Source organism: Danio rerio, chromosome 1 (assembly GCF_052040795.2).
Source record: "Danio rerio strain M-AB ecotype USA chromosome 1, GRCz13ab, whole genome shotgun sequence".
Lineage (NCBI taxonomy): Eukaryota > Metazoa > Chordata > Actinopteri > Cypriniformes > Danionidae > Danio > Danio rerio.
In genome coordinates this window covers 1,195,751-1,212,500 of record NC_141021.1, presented here as the reverse complement: position 1 = coordinate 1,212,500, position 16,750 = coordinate 1,195,751, and the positions used below count along the sequence as shown (strand labels likewise).

Sequence of the window (16,750 nt, the reverse complement as noted above, 5' to 3'; positions counted from 1 at the left end):
AAACACAAGCGCTATAGGGGAACTGATCAACTAAACTGGCTCTAGTATGAGTGTGTGTGCGTGAATAAGTGTGTGTGCAGCTGGAAGGGTGTGTAAAACATATGCTGGAATAGTTGGCGGTTCATTCCTCTGTGGTGACTTCTGAAATAGAGACTAAGCTGAAGGAAAATGTTTGAAAATGTTTGGGAAATATTTGAAAAGCAGTTCAGATGAGTAAGTTGTATCTCTTGTTTATCTTTAGGCTACCTCTGCTTATCTGATTGATATTTTAATCAGTGGATGAATTATGAGTAATAGTGAGTCATGTAGAGCTGCAGGGCATCATGTGACTGATCGTACAGCGTTTACCACAGTTTTACTCAGCATGAATGAAATGCTCTGATGTGTGTTTGTCTAATTTATACTCTGAGAAATTTGAGGAGCAGGTGCTCATCGTGTTTTTCTGCAGTTCAGCCACACACACACACACACACACACACACACACACACACACACACACACACATGAAACCAGTCTGAGTGACAACAGAAACAACTGGAGAAGGTGATTATTTAGTCATAGAGTTTTGTGGTTTAATATTAACTGTAGAGGAATGAAGGAGTCAGGAGGAAGACACTGATCACTGATTATCTTACAGAGTGAGAGCTGTTCACACACACACACACGCACACACGCACGCAAAGTCACGCATACAAACACTCTCTCATATACACACAAATACATATACGCAGTCACACACACACACACACTTTCTCGCAAATACACACATAGTCACAGACACATACAAATACGCACACACAAACACACAGTCATACACACATGTAAATATACACACGCAGTCACACATACACTCTCTCATATACAAATACATACGTACACAGTCACACACACACACACACACACTTTATCACAAAAACACAGTCATACACACGTAAATACACACACAAACACACGCACACACACGCAGTTACGCATACAAACACTCTCTCATATACACACAAATACATACACACGCAGTCACACACACAAACACACCCACACACACTTTTTCACAAATACACACACGTAGTTACATACAAATACCCACACACAAACACACAGTCATACACACATATAAATACACACACACACTCACACATACTCTCACAAATACCCACAGATACACACACACACAAACACAGTCATACAGATACACATACAAAACACACACGGACACACACACACACACACACACACACACAGTAAAACAGACATACATACAAATACACACACACACACACACACACACAAAGCAAGCAAACACATTTTCTCACACAGTTCAGAAACACAATCACACCTACTGTATATATATTCATTCTCCTGACTCAACCAATCATGTGCATTTGGGGGCGGGGTTATCTCAGTGTCTAACCAATGAAAGGCAACCATTTGGGAAAACAGTGTTTCATCTTTTCTTCTGATTACTTTACAAATGTTTCACATTTAGGGCATCATGGTGGCCCAGTGGGTAGAACGATCATCTCACAGCAGGAAGGTCGCTGGTTTGAGTCCCGGCTGGGTCAGTTGATGTTTATGTGTGGAGTTTGCATGTTCTCTCCGTGTTGGTGTGGGTTTCCTCCGCGCGCTCCAGTTTTAGTTCAAACACGTGCACTATAGGGGAATTGATTAACTAAACTGGCCATAGTGTATGAGTGTGTATGGGTGTTTCCCAGTGATGGGTTGCAGCTAGAAGGACATTGGCTGTGTAAAACATATGCTGGATAAGTTGGCGGTTTTAAACCTGTCAGCAGATGTTTTTCAGGCCTCCCGCTCTGATATTCAGCTTCAGACTTGCCCAAAAGTGTCGGCTGATGTTCGTTTCATGTGTCAGGACGATATGTGACCTGCAAAACTCCAATTTACAGTCATTTCTATACAGTAGAGCAGATCTAATGTCAGCAGAACATTCCTGACAAACACTGGCAGATCCTATAGGTTTGATATAAAGTGTTTATTTTCACATTTCAGATCATTTCTCACAGTCTCATGCAGATTATGAAGCTTCAGATGTGTATTAATCACACACTGTCAATATGTACAGTAATATTGCATACAGAATACATCATATACAGAGATATAACAATGAGGAACTGACATTAAAGCAGACATGTTGAAGCGTTTATGGCTATTTAAATGATTCACTAATGCATTGTTAATGAGAAACGTTTAAACAGTTGTACTTAATGAACCTGAGATAGTCGTGAAAGTCGTGTTGTTATTGACTTTCAGAGAGAGGAATGACTGAACACTTGCTTTATGAGCTAATGATTGTGAAGTGTTTGCAGTAAAACTCTAAACTCCCTCAGATGAATGAGGCTTTAAAAACAGTGCAGAGATCAGCAGACGATGAGGAGCGAGTGTGTGACGTTAAACACTCCTGGCCTTCAGTCGCCAACAACAGTGTTCATTTCCAGTAGAGGATACAGAGCTTTCCAAACACACCAGCGTTACATCAACATCACTGTGTTAAAGACACAGTACAAGCAGAATGGAGACCACACACACACACACACACACACACACACACACACATACACACACACAGAAACAGTCACAAACACAAAGACACACACACACACACAATCACACAAACACACAATCACACAAATAGTCATACAGACACACATACAAACACACAAACACACACACACACACACACACACACACACAATCACACAAACACTTTCACACAAACAGTCATACAGACACACATACAAACACACACACACACACACACACACACACACACACACACACACACACACACACACACAGAAACAGTCACAAACACAAAGACACACACACACACAGACACACACACACAGACACACACACACACACACACACACACACACACACACACAATCACACAAACACACAATCACACAAATAGTCATACAGACACACATACAAACACACACACACACACACACACACACACACACACACACACACACACACACACACAATTACACATACTCACAGACACACACACAATCCCACAAACACATTCACACACAAACACAAAGTCATACAGACACACATACAAACACACACACATATATACGCACACACAGGCAGACATAGCCAGGTGTACACACACACACAGACACATACACACACACAGATGGTCAGTATCTGGGTCAGCGCTGGTCTTCTGCATTCCTGCTGTATGACCACAGTCACAGTAAAGCCAAACAGTCAACATGTTTCAGACTCAAACAGACACTGTTTATCCTTACAATACAGCACACACTCTGATCAAGAACACACTGATGTACTTCACACTCTCTCTACAGAAGCAGGGGTTTGTACAGTAATTCATGAATGTTTTCAGTTTGTTTTGGCCAAAACAGGCTCATTGTTGATACGTACCCCTGTTTACATTTCTGGAGAGCGCCAAAACCGTCCCAGGAGCTACTATTCTTGCAGTTTTTTTTTTTCCATGAATCCATCAGAGGGCGCTGTGTATGCTTTTTTAGATCTTAAAATTCTCTGGCAAGTGCTATTCACGCCTGCAGTTCTCACATAAACCAACAGAGGCCGCTGTCGACAGGGCTGGAGCAAGCTCAACTGGCGCTGAGAATGCCGAGCTTAAAACTGAAAGTTATGCCGCCTTTAATGCAAAAAAGCGGGAGACGGAGCTGTGTGTTGAGATGATGTGGGGTTTGTTGCAGATGAAGCCGAAGAGCGGGGGCGCTGAGATGATGCGGGGTTTGTTTCCGACGAAAGCAAAGTGGGGGGAGCGGTTTTGGGGTGGGTGGGGGGGATATGCGCCTATGTCGCCTCTATGGACGCGCCAACCCTGGCTGTACCGACCGATCCACTCACCCACCCCCTTCACTAAACCCAATCGACAGTGTTTTCAAAAGTAACCCAGACAAAGAAAAGCCCTCACAGCCATTTGATTTGTACCACATTTTCAGATCTTAACATGATCTCACCCTGTTATTTACTTGTTTATTGAATTTTTTACTTCTTGTTATTAATATGATATCATAAGAATCATTATTCACCGCACTTGAACCTCGACGTCGTGGTCAACCCCTCACTGCGTCTCAAGTCTGCCGACATACAGGGCGAGCTACTGAGCAAACTGGTAACAGAGATAAGCGCTCAGTTGGTAAGCGAGAAAAGAAACAGAAGCCGTCGGCTGCATCAGACCGCCCTGTATCGTTCATTTTGAAGACATAATGCAATCATACACACGTCTGGCTACATAATTCACTCTCTTAAAAAATGTATACGAGGGTACGTTTTCACAATGTGCCTGATTTTGGCAATACTCTCTAAGAGTTATAAAGAAATATTATTTTCCCAGAGATGGGTTGCGGCTGGAAGAGCATCCGCTGCGTAAAAAACTTGCTGGATAAGTTGGCGGTTCATTCCGCTGTGGCAACCCCGTATTAATAAAGGGACTAAGCCGACAAGAAAATGAATGAATGAAGAAATATTATTATATTCATATATTTTTGCATTACTTTTCCCCCCTAAAACCGTCTCTTTAGATGTTTATCTGATGTTTTATTAGTATATTTTATTTAAAAAAAAATAATAATGTTTAATGTTTACTGAATGATCATGTTCCATTAATATTCACATTTGTCCTAATAAAAATATATATTTTTTATAAAAGATAAAAAAACACACATTTCCAGACATATAAAACAATATAAAACACTGTTATAAAATAAAATAATGAGCACATATCTGCATTAGCAGGGCGACGATTTGTAAAACTGTAAATATGTAAACATTAGTGAACATGTTCAGTGCGCATCTTAGTATTGCTTTAACATATATCAAGTCTATATGTGTCTATAAATGTCTCATGTACATATAAACATTCAAATTAAGTACTGATTATGACGGATGAGCAAAATAAATAGGTCACCCCACATAATGCCCGGCGTGTTTTATCATGTGCATTCGGTTGAGTTTGTTGTTATAGTCCCACAGACTCTTGCAGATGCAGATAGAGATCTCCGCATTATTGACATCAGTTAATTGCTCTATGTGTATATAGATGTCTCATGTACATATAAAATGTTCAAAATAATGTGTTGACATCAAAAATGCCCGGCGTGTTTTATCATGTGCATTCGGTTGAGTTTGTTGTTTCAGTCACACAGACAGACTCTCACAGATGTAGATTTATTTGACATCAGTTATTGACATCTGCTAAATGCTCCTCGTCGATGTTGCAACTGACGTTCCTGCAAACAGATAAACATCAGTCACTTCAGAGTAGGTTACAGGGATCAGATTTCATCTTCACACAACCATAAAAGAGCCTCTGAGAAAAAAAAAAAGACGGTTCAAGGAAAGTGTCTGGTGATGGGTTGTGAGAGTGCATGATTATATGCTGTCTTGGCTTTGCAGTCAACAAATGTGATTATGGAAGTCAATGGGGCTAAAACAGCCCCCAACATCACCAAAGGGAGTATTGTTGAGTTTTTTGAAAAATTCCAAAGCATTTACCCTAATTATGTGTCTGAATAAGATTTGTCACCATTAATTACTCCATGTGCTACACACAGAGAAAACTGTGGCCAAATTAAGCCTCAAAATCAACCCAGAGTGGATGAAAACGACCCAGCAGCACACAAGGGTTAGGGTGGTACAGGAATAAAGCACTCACTCTTCATGCAATGCCTCTTTCTGCAGATAATTCCCAGAAAAATTGCAACGGCGATCAAGATGATGAGAAGCACACAGGCTGAAGACATCACTGCGGTGCTCTGGACGTCCCCAGGGCTTTTAATAGGACTTGGATCTGTAGAAACAACAAAAAGTTTTATTTTTAATATTATCACAATCCAATAATCAAAGTAGGTCAAAAATTTTCATTTTAAATTCATACATATATATTAGATCTAAGTATCAGTATGTTAGTTTTAAAGATATTAAGAAGTTCTTCCCTTCCACCTAAATGAATCAATGATTTTTTTTGTTGTTTTTTGTTTTTCAAATGTTCAACAAGTATACAAGGATGTTTAGGACAAGATGAAAATAAAAACAAAAAATATGAATTCTTCAGTTTGAGACGAAGGAGAAAAATACAAAACATAAGGAATACAGTGCTCAGCAGGGAATACAGTGGTTTGAAAAGGAAGCTATACAATATTTTATTTGTGCACATACACTAGGTTAGTCAGTACTGAAGCCAAATCTAAAAACTAGGACACCCAAATTTATGTGTTATAGAAAAATATTAAATACTCATTTTAAAAAGAGGAAAAATCAAGAAAAGCAAAAAACTGAGGAAATGTTGTTGAAATTTTATAGGTTGGAATTGTTTGTGCAATATTTAGCTTCAATTTCATTGTATTATCTTTCAATTTCTGAATCTGTTCAATGACTAAAATATTATTTTACTAAATATATCTGTTCAATAAATCTGTTTTGTTTACATGCACTAAAACACATTGCCTATATTCACTGAGAAATGGAGGAAAATATTCATTTTCAAAAAGAGCTGTACTCAATTATGCTGCTGTACATCTGAAACACAAATAGAAATGTGAATTCTGAAACAAAAATGACAGGCTCCCATTCCATATCACAATTTTAATGGCTCAATGGCCATCCTTTCAGCTTTTTCAAGAAACCACAGTGTCCTGTAATGTTGTTTTTTCCATCAGATCAGTTCAAACTTTTCTGAAGGTTGTTCACTGTATGCATTTGCAGTTTCTAATCATGTTCAGAAAAATGTATGTGCTTATCTATATATTGCTATCGGTTTTTAAACTTAGTAGTTATCTTATAGGTCAAAAATTCTATATCAGTGCATCCCTAAACTTTTGCTGACATTGCTTCTAAAATAAAAAAAAAATGTTTGTTTCAGCAATCATGCTCAAAAAAATATATATTTATGTTTATCGGTCTGTATATTGATATCGGTTTCCGAATCTAAGGATATATCGGTTATCAGTATCAGTCAATAATTTTATCTCAGTACATCCCTAAAGTTTTGCTAACATTGCTTCTGAAGTAAAATCAATTGTTTGCCTTTTGTTTTGGTTCTTTAATCATGCAGAGAAAATTTAGAAAAGAATTTTATTTATATTTCTCTGCCTATATATTGTGTTCGGTTTTCATATCTATCGGTTACAATTGCATCCCTGAACGTTTTGCTAAGATTCACTTTAGGTGAAAACATTTGCTTCTGAAAGTTTTCTGAACACTGATAATGTAACATTTTTATTTAACATGAAAACTTATATTTATATTTATTGGCCTATATATTGATATCGGTTTCCGAATCTAAGGAGTTATCGGTTATCGTATCGGTCAATAATTCCATATCAGTACATCCCTAAAGTTTTGCTGACATTACTTCTAAAATAAAAACAGTTGTTTGTTGTTTGTTTTGGTTCAGTAATCATGCATACAAAACTTTGAAAGAAAAAAAACATATTTATATTTATCTGCCTATATATTGATATCGGTTTCCATGCCAATGGAGTTCATGGCATCGGTCAAAAATTCTTTATTTACATTAGGTAAAAACATTGCTTCTAAAAGTTCTCTAAACGTTGAAAATGTATTTTTTTAAATGTTACACTGTGAGAAAGTCATTTTTAATGCAACAAGTGATAATAGTTGAGCTAACCGTCCCTGTCCGCAGGGCTTTTATAGGAACACTGAAATGGTGATTAAAATATTTCAGGTCTGTGTTCTGGTCTTTCAGGCAACCGTGCAGAAAATCACAAACCTTTGTTTTGGCTTCAACCCTGCAATCTGACATACTCAACCCTGGTTGTGGTAAAGATAACACTTGTGCCAAGGTTAAAGGCAAAACTTCCAGAGAACTGACTGATAAACCGATCAAATAAACAACCTGGCACCAAATGTGAAAGTAGAAGAGAAAAATGTATTTATTATCTTTATTCAGAGAAGAGATGAGAGAGTTTTACCATATAATTATCATCCCTGAACCAGCATCAGTGCCATATTTGATTGATGTAAAATCTGCAATTGTGATTATTAAGTTTAGCTTCATATCACATGCAGCTTCATATTCTAGCCGATGTTTATAATTAGTTTAAGATACGTTTGAATTGATTAATTTATCACATATTATGATTTATTATAAACAACATTTAATGTAGATTAACTATATATGAAAACATTAAATATATATTACAGTTGAAGGCAAAAATGGTGAAATAAACTAATGAGTTGATAAAACAAATACATGCGCAACATTTTAACAAAAATATTTTATAAATATTAATATTTATATCCTTATTTATTTTTCATTTACAAATATGTGCAATATTTGAACAAAAATATTTTATTTAAAAGTTAATTTTGATTTTAAAGGTTTTGTAACTATAATTCTTGTCATTTTTTTCCTTAATGTAAAAATAAATAAATATATAAAAGTATAAATAAATCTAAATAGTCTATATATGTATATATATAGTTTGTTTTGTTTATTTTTTAGGGTTTTAATGTATTTTAAGTTCAATGAAAAGAATATCTTAATTAATGCCTTGGCAACTGAATAATGCCTTGGCAACTAAATAAAACTCACATATTTATGTTGTGTTAGTTAACATTAATTTTTATTAATATAAATATTGTTGTTTTTTTTAATGATGATTGTGACCCAACACACACACACTGACCTGTGACCTCCAGATAGATGTTATTATGCTTTAAAGGGGATTTCATGTAGTAACACTTGTACCATCCCTCATCTGACGGACGAACGCTGTAAAACATTAGAAAACAAGCGTCTCCATTACGCTTCAGCTCCGTTCGGTTTTGGAAATCTGCTGCAATTTCCTCGTTGTTGTTTGATTTGTCGTAATTAACCACGAGCTGCGTTCCATTCACGTCCTTCTGCCAGACCAGCAACGGATCCTGATCAGCAGGACACGTGCAGGGTAACTCAGCCGCTTCACCTGCTCTGGCCGTCACATTTACTGCAGTTAAATCTGTGGAGGAAGATAATAAACAAATGATTAATATTTCTGTTTATTAACGTGGACAATACCGTAACATTAGGCAAAGTCAGAATTATTAGCCCTCCTGTTGAAGTTTTCCTCAACTTCTGTTTAACTGAGACTTTTTCAACACATTTCTATGCATAATAGTGTTAAAATATCAGACTAGATATACTTCAAGACACTAGTATTCAGCTTAAAGTGACATGTAAAGGCTTCACTAGGGTAATTAGGGTAAAGTTAGGGTAATTAGGCAAGTCATTGTATAACAGTGGTTTGTTCTGAAAACAAACCAACACTAATATTGCTGAAGGGGCAAATAATATTGAGCTTAAAATGGCTTTAAAACAATTAAGAACGGCTTTTATTCTAGCTGAAATAAAACAAATAAGACTTTTTCCTGAAGGAAAAATATTATAGGAAATACTGTGAAAAATTCCTGAATCTCTTCAAGATCATTTGGGAAATATTTAAATAAAATTCACAGGAGGGCGAATGATTTTGTCCTGAACTGTAGGCTTGTACTCTACGGCTAATTTGCAGACTCAGTCCCTGGTTAGGCTTTTTTATACACTTAAACAATACAAATATCTTAATAATATGCATCTAAAAAGATACATTACAAATACAACATACCAAAAAAATGAATAAATAAGAAACTGCATGACGATTAGTGTTCACAAACCTGATTTAGTTTGAACTAGGGCTGCACAACATGTCGTTTCAGCATCGGTATCACAACGTGATCATTCACAATAGTCACATCGCAGCATGTGCAGCGTTCAGTCTCTATTAGAATTTACCATGTGCATGTGATCTTGAGGCCTCTGATGATTTTAAAAGCATTCAGGCATGAGACACTGTATCTTTAATTAATAATATTTTAATTGACACTATTGGAGATACATTTATATTGAATTATTTATTATTACTATATTTATACACGATATCACATTGGCGCAGTGGGTATAGCACGATCGCCTCAAAGCAAGAAGGTCTCTATTTCGAGTCCCGGCTGGGTCAGTTGCCATTTCTGTGTGGAGTTTGCATGTTCTCCCCATGTTCTGGGTGCTGCGGTTTCCCCCACAGTCCAAACACATGCGCTATAGGGGAATTGGGTAAGCAAAATTGTCCATAGTGTATGAGTGTGTGTGAATGCAAGAGTGTGTGGGTGTTTCCCAGTGATGGGTTGCAGCTGGAAGGGCTGCCACTGTGTAAAACATATGCTGGATAAATTGGCGGTTCATTCCGCTGTGGGGACCCTTGATTAATAAAGGGACTAATCTGAAAAAAAGAATGAATGAAGGAATATTTATTTACTAATATTATTGAATTACTAATATTTTTATTCTTCAATTACTGAATACTGTTAGACTCTGAAAATTATTAAACGCTGTTTATTTCAATAGTCATTTTGTCTTTATTGTATTTATTTATGCTTTTAATTTGTGTATTAGTTTTGATGCAGATGTACACGCCTAAAGAATCATCCCAATCAATCTAGAATTATAAATTCCTTTAAAAATAGAGCCGTCTATTAGTCACACTGTAATATATATCGCAGACTAAGAAAATATTGCCATGTTCGATTTTTCCAACATCATGCAGCCCTAGATTAAAGCACTGTTTAACTCTATTTCAATTCTGTTTAACAATGTTTGCCTTTTTAGTTCAATTCAAAGCAGTGAACTGGATATCTCTGTAGTGCAGATGTACTTATTGTGTGTGGTTTTTGGGAAAAAGAAATAACTTTCAGATATTTTCACACACGAGTGATTACCCTAAACGTGTGTTATTTACATGCCACTCTGAGACACATCACAGGAAACCATAATAGAGTGGAGGCGGGCGTCAAAACATGAAACTTTTTGGTACTTTTCTCTGTGTGTGTGTGTGTGTGTGTGTGTGTACTCGTGCATGTGTGCTTGTGTGTGCTTAAGCGTCACTTGAGGACTAATATGGTAAACCAAATCTATCTATCTATCTATCTATCGTCCGTCCGTCCGTCCGTCCGTCCGTCCGTCCATCAATCTATCTATCAATCTATCTATCAATCTATCAATCTATCTATCTATCTATCTATCTATCTATCTATCTATCTATCTATCTATCTATCTATCTATCTATCTATCAATCTATCTATCAATCTATCAATCTATCTATCTATCTATCTATCTATCTATCAATCTATCTATCAATCTATCAATCTATCTATCTATCTATCTATCTATCTATCTATCTATCTATCTATCTATCTATCTATCTATCTATCTAGCTGTCTATCTGTCTGTCTGTCTGTCTGTCTGTCTGTCTGTCATCATGGAAACGTTCAATATTTTATAATGTTTACTCAAAAGTTATTCAAAAGTATCGTTGTCATGTTTGCAAAGTTTTTTTAAAGTTGCATGAATTTTGTATTAATACACAAAAAACAATTGTTTAAAAAAAATCATTCATTCATTCATTCATTTTCTTTTCAGCTTAGTCTCTTTATTAATCTGGGGTCAACACAGCAGAATGAACCACCAACTTATCCAGCATATGTTTTACACAGCGGATGAACTTCCAGCCACAATCCAACACTGGGAAACACCACTCATTCACACACATACACTACGGATAGTTCAATTTACCTGCATGTGTTTGGACTGTGTGGGGAAACCAAGCCAACCCAGGGAGAACATGCAAATTCCACACAGAAACACCAACTGACCCAGCCGGGACTCAAACCAGAGACATTCTTGCTGTTAGGCGATTGTGCTACCAACGTGACGCACATTTTTAAAACAATTTAATTTAACTTTTTTTTTATATTTAAAAGAAAGCCTATTCAAATGTATCTGGTCATTAATGGGTTAAAAATGTCAACAAAAAAAATTGTTAATAATTTTTTTGTTGTTGTTGTTAATATATATAGTCCAATTTGTTCAATATTTTTAAATGTTATTGTTTTTTTTCCAAAATATTTAAAACTTTTAAAAGTAATTTTATGTAACATTTGGAAAATAATATAATTAAATGTCGCCTTAACATTCACAAATATATATATATATATAAACATTTTGTTTTCATAACATGAGAATGTTAATCAAAGTCATGAACAAACGTTCTTTTAACATTAATAGAACATTCGTTCATCATTTTCCGGGATTTTTTTTTACATTGATCAAAAATCGTTAGAAAGCATAAAAATATATATTGTTTTCATAAATTACACTTAGAGGACGTTAGCAGGCAGTTATGGAAGAAAAAAAAGCATTTTAGTGGCGAGCATAGTAGCAAGGACTTTAATGAGGAGGCAAGTATTGACAATTGCCATTAATGGTGATCAGTCTACTTTGGAATTGAACCACAAGACGGAAACCATCATAGTTGAGGGCATGAGAATCCGGAATGGATTGGATATCAAGGTGCTGTGCTCTGCAGCTGCGCATAATATATACTCTGAACCTGAACTACCTCAAGGAACTTAAATATACTTGTGAAGTTTCTCGAACTTGATGGACTGAAGCCCAATGTGAAAGTAATGCGTCTCAAGAACATTATTTTCTGAAGTCTCGACTTATTTCAGAGTAAATTTTGCTCTTTATGTTGCACTGTACACTGAAAAAAAAAGATGATTCCTTGGATTTACTCAATTTGTTTTACGTTAAGTGGTTGTAAACCATTTATTTGGGCTGAATTTAAACACACAAATTAAGTTGAACATTATTAAATTTAATTTGTTTGTTTAAATTCAACACAAATAAATTTTTGCAACAGTTCAGCATGCAGCACTTTTTTCAGTGAATGTCGTTTTGTATTTTTAAGTCCACACACTGAAGTTTTTTATTATTTTTCATACTGTTTATATGAGACACATTTTTGTTTTGTAAAATACTGGAAAAAAATGTTACTGGAAAACAAAAATGTTGTTGTTGAATGTGTCTGTTACAAGCAACTAAATGAACAGTAAATTTGAAAACAAACAAGTAACAATTTAAGCTATTTAATTTATTTGAGGTTCTAAACTTGAAAACTTGCATGTACAATTATGGGAATTAAGTTCGTAACACTGGATTTATTTAAAATTTTAATTTTAAAAAGTAGTTGAAACAACTTATTTTTTTAAGAACTCAACTTAAAAAATGGAGTTTATGCTGATGTATGTAAAAGTGCCGCTAATTGAAGAGGAAAAGGCCATTTGGCTAACATAATAAAGTTTGCTGTCTGAACTTCATTTTGTTTTAACTTGAATATATTGATGCAAACTGTTGCGTTAATTTTTTTTTGTTTGGTCTAAACAATATTTTTTAGAGTTTACTACATTTTAGAATTACACAAAAAGACTGAGATAACAATCATTTCACACCCATTCACAATCTTTCCATCCTCATTAATAATAGAAATAATAATAATAATTATAATACATATATTAAAAAATCAAAAACAAAAATTTACAAAAAAAATAAATGATAAAGAAAAATATGTAGCACGGGTTCCACACAATTCAATCATGTTGTTCCAACACAAATTGATTAAGTTAACACTTTTAACAAATTTATGTGGATTGAACATTAAAAAATTAAGTTGTCCCAATGAAATCTCAAGAATTGTTGTTTCAGCTCATTTTAAATAAGCAGTTTGAATGAGCAAAACTTTTTTTTCATCTCTCTTAATGTCTTCAAATATATCACATTCTTCTTTAAACACCACTTAGTCTTTTAAAAAAAGTACATTTATGAATATAAAATTTAATAATTACAAAAAATTATTAAATGGGCCAAACTTAATGATTTTCCATGAGAGGACTAGTCTTACAGATATTTTCTTTTGTATCCAAACTAATACTTCATCCCAAAATCTTTGTAAGTGCTCAGTTTTTTTCAATATCTAAATGTCAAAGCTTGAGTCACCAGACATTTGAGTCACCAATATTGAATTTTAACCTTAGAGATTCTTTTGCAGCATAACTGTGATTCATAGTTTTAAAGTGCACTTCTATACATTTAGGATTAATAGGAAATAAAAAAAAAACATTTTTTTCTAATATCATACACATTTTTCTTATCATAATGACATTTATAAAAGCTCTCTTAACAGGTCCTGGAAAACATCCCCGTGTTAGATAATCTCTCAAACATTTGTATGAGCATTTTCTATCTGTAAAGTTAAACATTTCTAACTTAAGATCAATTATTTTAGGATTTATCATTGAATATTTTATTTGTTCCTTCACTAGGTTAGCCATTTGCAAGGGTGTATTCTTAATAATTTTATCATATCTTTTAGGAGAACAATTTATTTGGTATTTTTTAGAGAAAGCATCATCAAGGACGATTCATCACTCTCCTTATCCATCAACCAAAAAAGGACTCTGTCAGTTCTGACTGCAGCAAAAAAAAAACAATCCTGAAACTATTGCTGGATCCATCTGCTCCAACTGATCTATCCTGGAGGCTCTATCTACTGGACAATATTAGTCTGGAATACACCACAGCCAAAATAAATGGAGCCAGTAAAAAACTGTGCAATTTTGGTTAAATATGAGAGAGACTGTATCATTTATCTTTCAATCCTGATTTTGTACTTATTATTACAATATTACTTTTTATTTTTATTTTATTTTACATATTTTGTGGGGTGGATCTCGGGCTTTATTCAAAATCAAAATGCTCAATAAAAAAATAATAAATAAATAAATGTAAAAAGAAAGAAAGCATCATCATAACTCAACATATTCCCTAAATTCTCCATAACATGTGTTACTGACCACATGCCTTCTTCCACCATTCATCAATAAACAAAGATTTCCTTGCCACCAATATGCATCTGTCATTCCAAACAGATATGTTATGTGGGCTAAAATTATGTTTAAATACCCGTTTTCAATATAATAGTACGGGACGTGTTGATGAAAAGCAGAACGTTTCATGGGAAGTTTAATTCAAAATCATTTTGTGCAGAATTATTCGCTTCCAGCTGCAACCCAGTGCTGGGAAACACCCATACACAGTCATTCATTCACACACACTCATACACTACGGCCTTTGAATTTATTTTTTCTTTTTTTAATATTTTCTAAATGATGTTTAACAGAGCAAGGAAATTTTCACAGTATGTCTGATAATATATTTTTTCTTCTGGAGAAAGTCTTATTTGTTTTATTTCAGCTAGAATGAAAGCAGTTTTTAATTAAAAGAAAACATTTTAAGGTCAAAATTGTTAGCCCCTTTAAGCTGTATATTTTTTGATAGTCTACTACTTTTCATGCTTGCCTAATTACCCTAACCTGCCTAGTTACCCAGAAAAGCCTTTAAATGTCACTTTAAGACACTTTTAGAAGTGTCTTGAAGAATATCTAGTCTAATATTATGTGCTGTCATCATGACAAACAGAAAATAAATCAGTTATCAGAGATGAGTTATTAACACTATCATGTGCAGAAATGTGTTGAAAAAGTCTTCTCACCATAAACAGAAATAGTTAAAAAAATAAACAGGGGGCCTAATAATTCTGATTTCAACTATATATATATATATATAACCCTATCTTTATGAAACATAATCATAATGATTTTTGGCATAAAAGACAAAATTTGTAATATATATATATATATATATATATATATATATATATATATATATATATATATATATGAGTCAAAATTACAAATTTTGTCTTTTATGGCAAAAAATCATTATGATACTAAGTAAAAATTATGTTTCATAAAGATATTTTTGTCAATTTATAATCGAAAATATATCATAACTTAATTTCTTCCTAATAATGCGCATTGCTATGTACTTAAATACAATATTTTGATTAGATTTTAAAATAATTGAATTTGAGTTCCAAAAAAATGTCCTAAACAAATCACAAATCAACTAAAACCCTATTTATTTAGCATGCAGTGTAAAAATCACATTTGCAATTACTTTTATGACACACAAATTGCATATCTATATTCTGCACATTGCACGATTAATGCAAGGAGATGTTTATATTCACCACAGCCAGCCATCGCCAATAACAGCAGGAACGCGACTGAAAAGCCCCTGAAACCAGCAGGTCCGACTGCACATGCGAAAAGCATCCCGGATACCATCTGAAGTCCAGCAGTATGATATTAATAATAATATTTATAATCTCAGATGTGAAATCTTGAGTTGAAGTCTACATGTTTCCTGTGAGAGCTCATCCCTCTTCAGCTCACTTTCGCTGACTGACTCTCAAAGACTTTCACTGCGGGAAAAATGCGCTCGAAAGCGAAAGTACTAAGTAGATCCAGTTTCATGCCAAAAAACTACAACCGGGACTCCCGCATTCCGAACCGCTGATCATCTCAGTTTTAATAAATGTGTGTTTTTTATGTACACATATTTATTTTAGTGGAGACAAAACGATACAAACTAAACATATGTCATATAATTATAATTAATTAAAAGTTCAATTAAAGTAATAGTAAAGTATTTATGATATGTTTGTTTACTGTTTAGGACTATTATCATTTTAATTGAATTACATTGCTGCCAGTCACATTGGTCACAGCACAGTAACCGAGTCCCTGCAGCCAATCAGAGCACAGCATGATATTCACAAGATCCAATACAAAACAAACTCTCAAATAATTATACTTGATTTAAAGTATTTGCCATTTTTGTTTACTAGTTTAGGACTACTCTAATTCTAATTGAATTAATTTAAATATTATTTGTAACTCAGTCTGAGTTATTTGCAAACCCTGCCAATCGCAGCACAGTAACCGAGTCCCG

At 34.4% G+C, this 16,750-nt stretch overlaps 1 protein-coding gene and 1 long non-coding RNA gene across 3 annotated transcripts in view; one reads left to right on the top strand and one right to left on the bottom strand.

Annotated features, from left to right (window-relative positions):
• Positions 1 to 6,423, top strand: part of LOC147846631 (uncharacterized) — a 58,260-nt gene extending 51,837 nt beyond the window's left edge. For both annotated transcript variants that reach the window (XR_015476040.1, XR_015476041.1), the window contains one exon: positions 5,707 to 6,423. This is a non-coding gene — a long non-coding RNA (uncharacterized LOC147846631). The remainder of the gene's footprint in view (positions 1 to 5,706) is intronic.
• On the bottom strand, positions 1,976 to 16,680 carry LOC147846630 (uncharacterized). Its single transcript, XM_087236596.1, has 4 exons — positions 15,987 to 16,680; positions 8,676 to 8,987; positions 5,681 to 5,815; positions 1,976 to 5,255 (listed from the first exon to the last, which is right to left on the bottom strand). The coding sequence occupies exons 1-4, from the start codon at positions 16,081 to 16,083 to the stop codon at positions 5,221 to 5,223; spliced, it is 579 nt and encodes a 192-aa protein (XP_087092722.1). The 5' UTR covers positions 16,084 to 16,680; the 3' UTR covers positions 1,976 to 5,220.
• Positions 16,681 to 16,750: the final 70 nt, after the last annotated feature.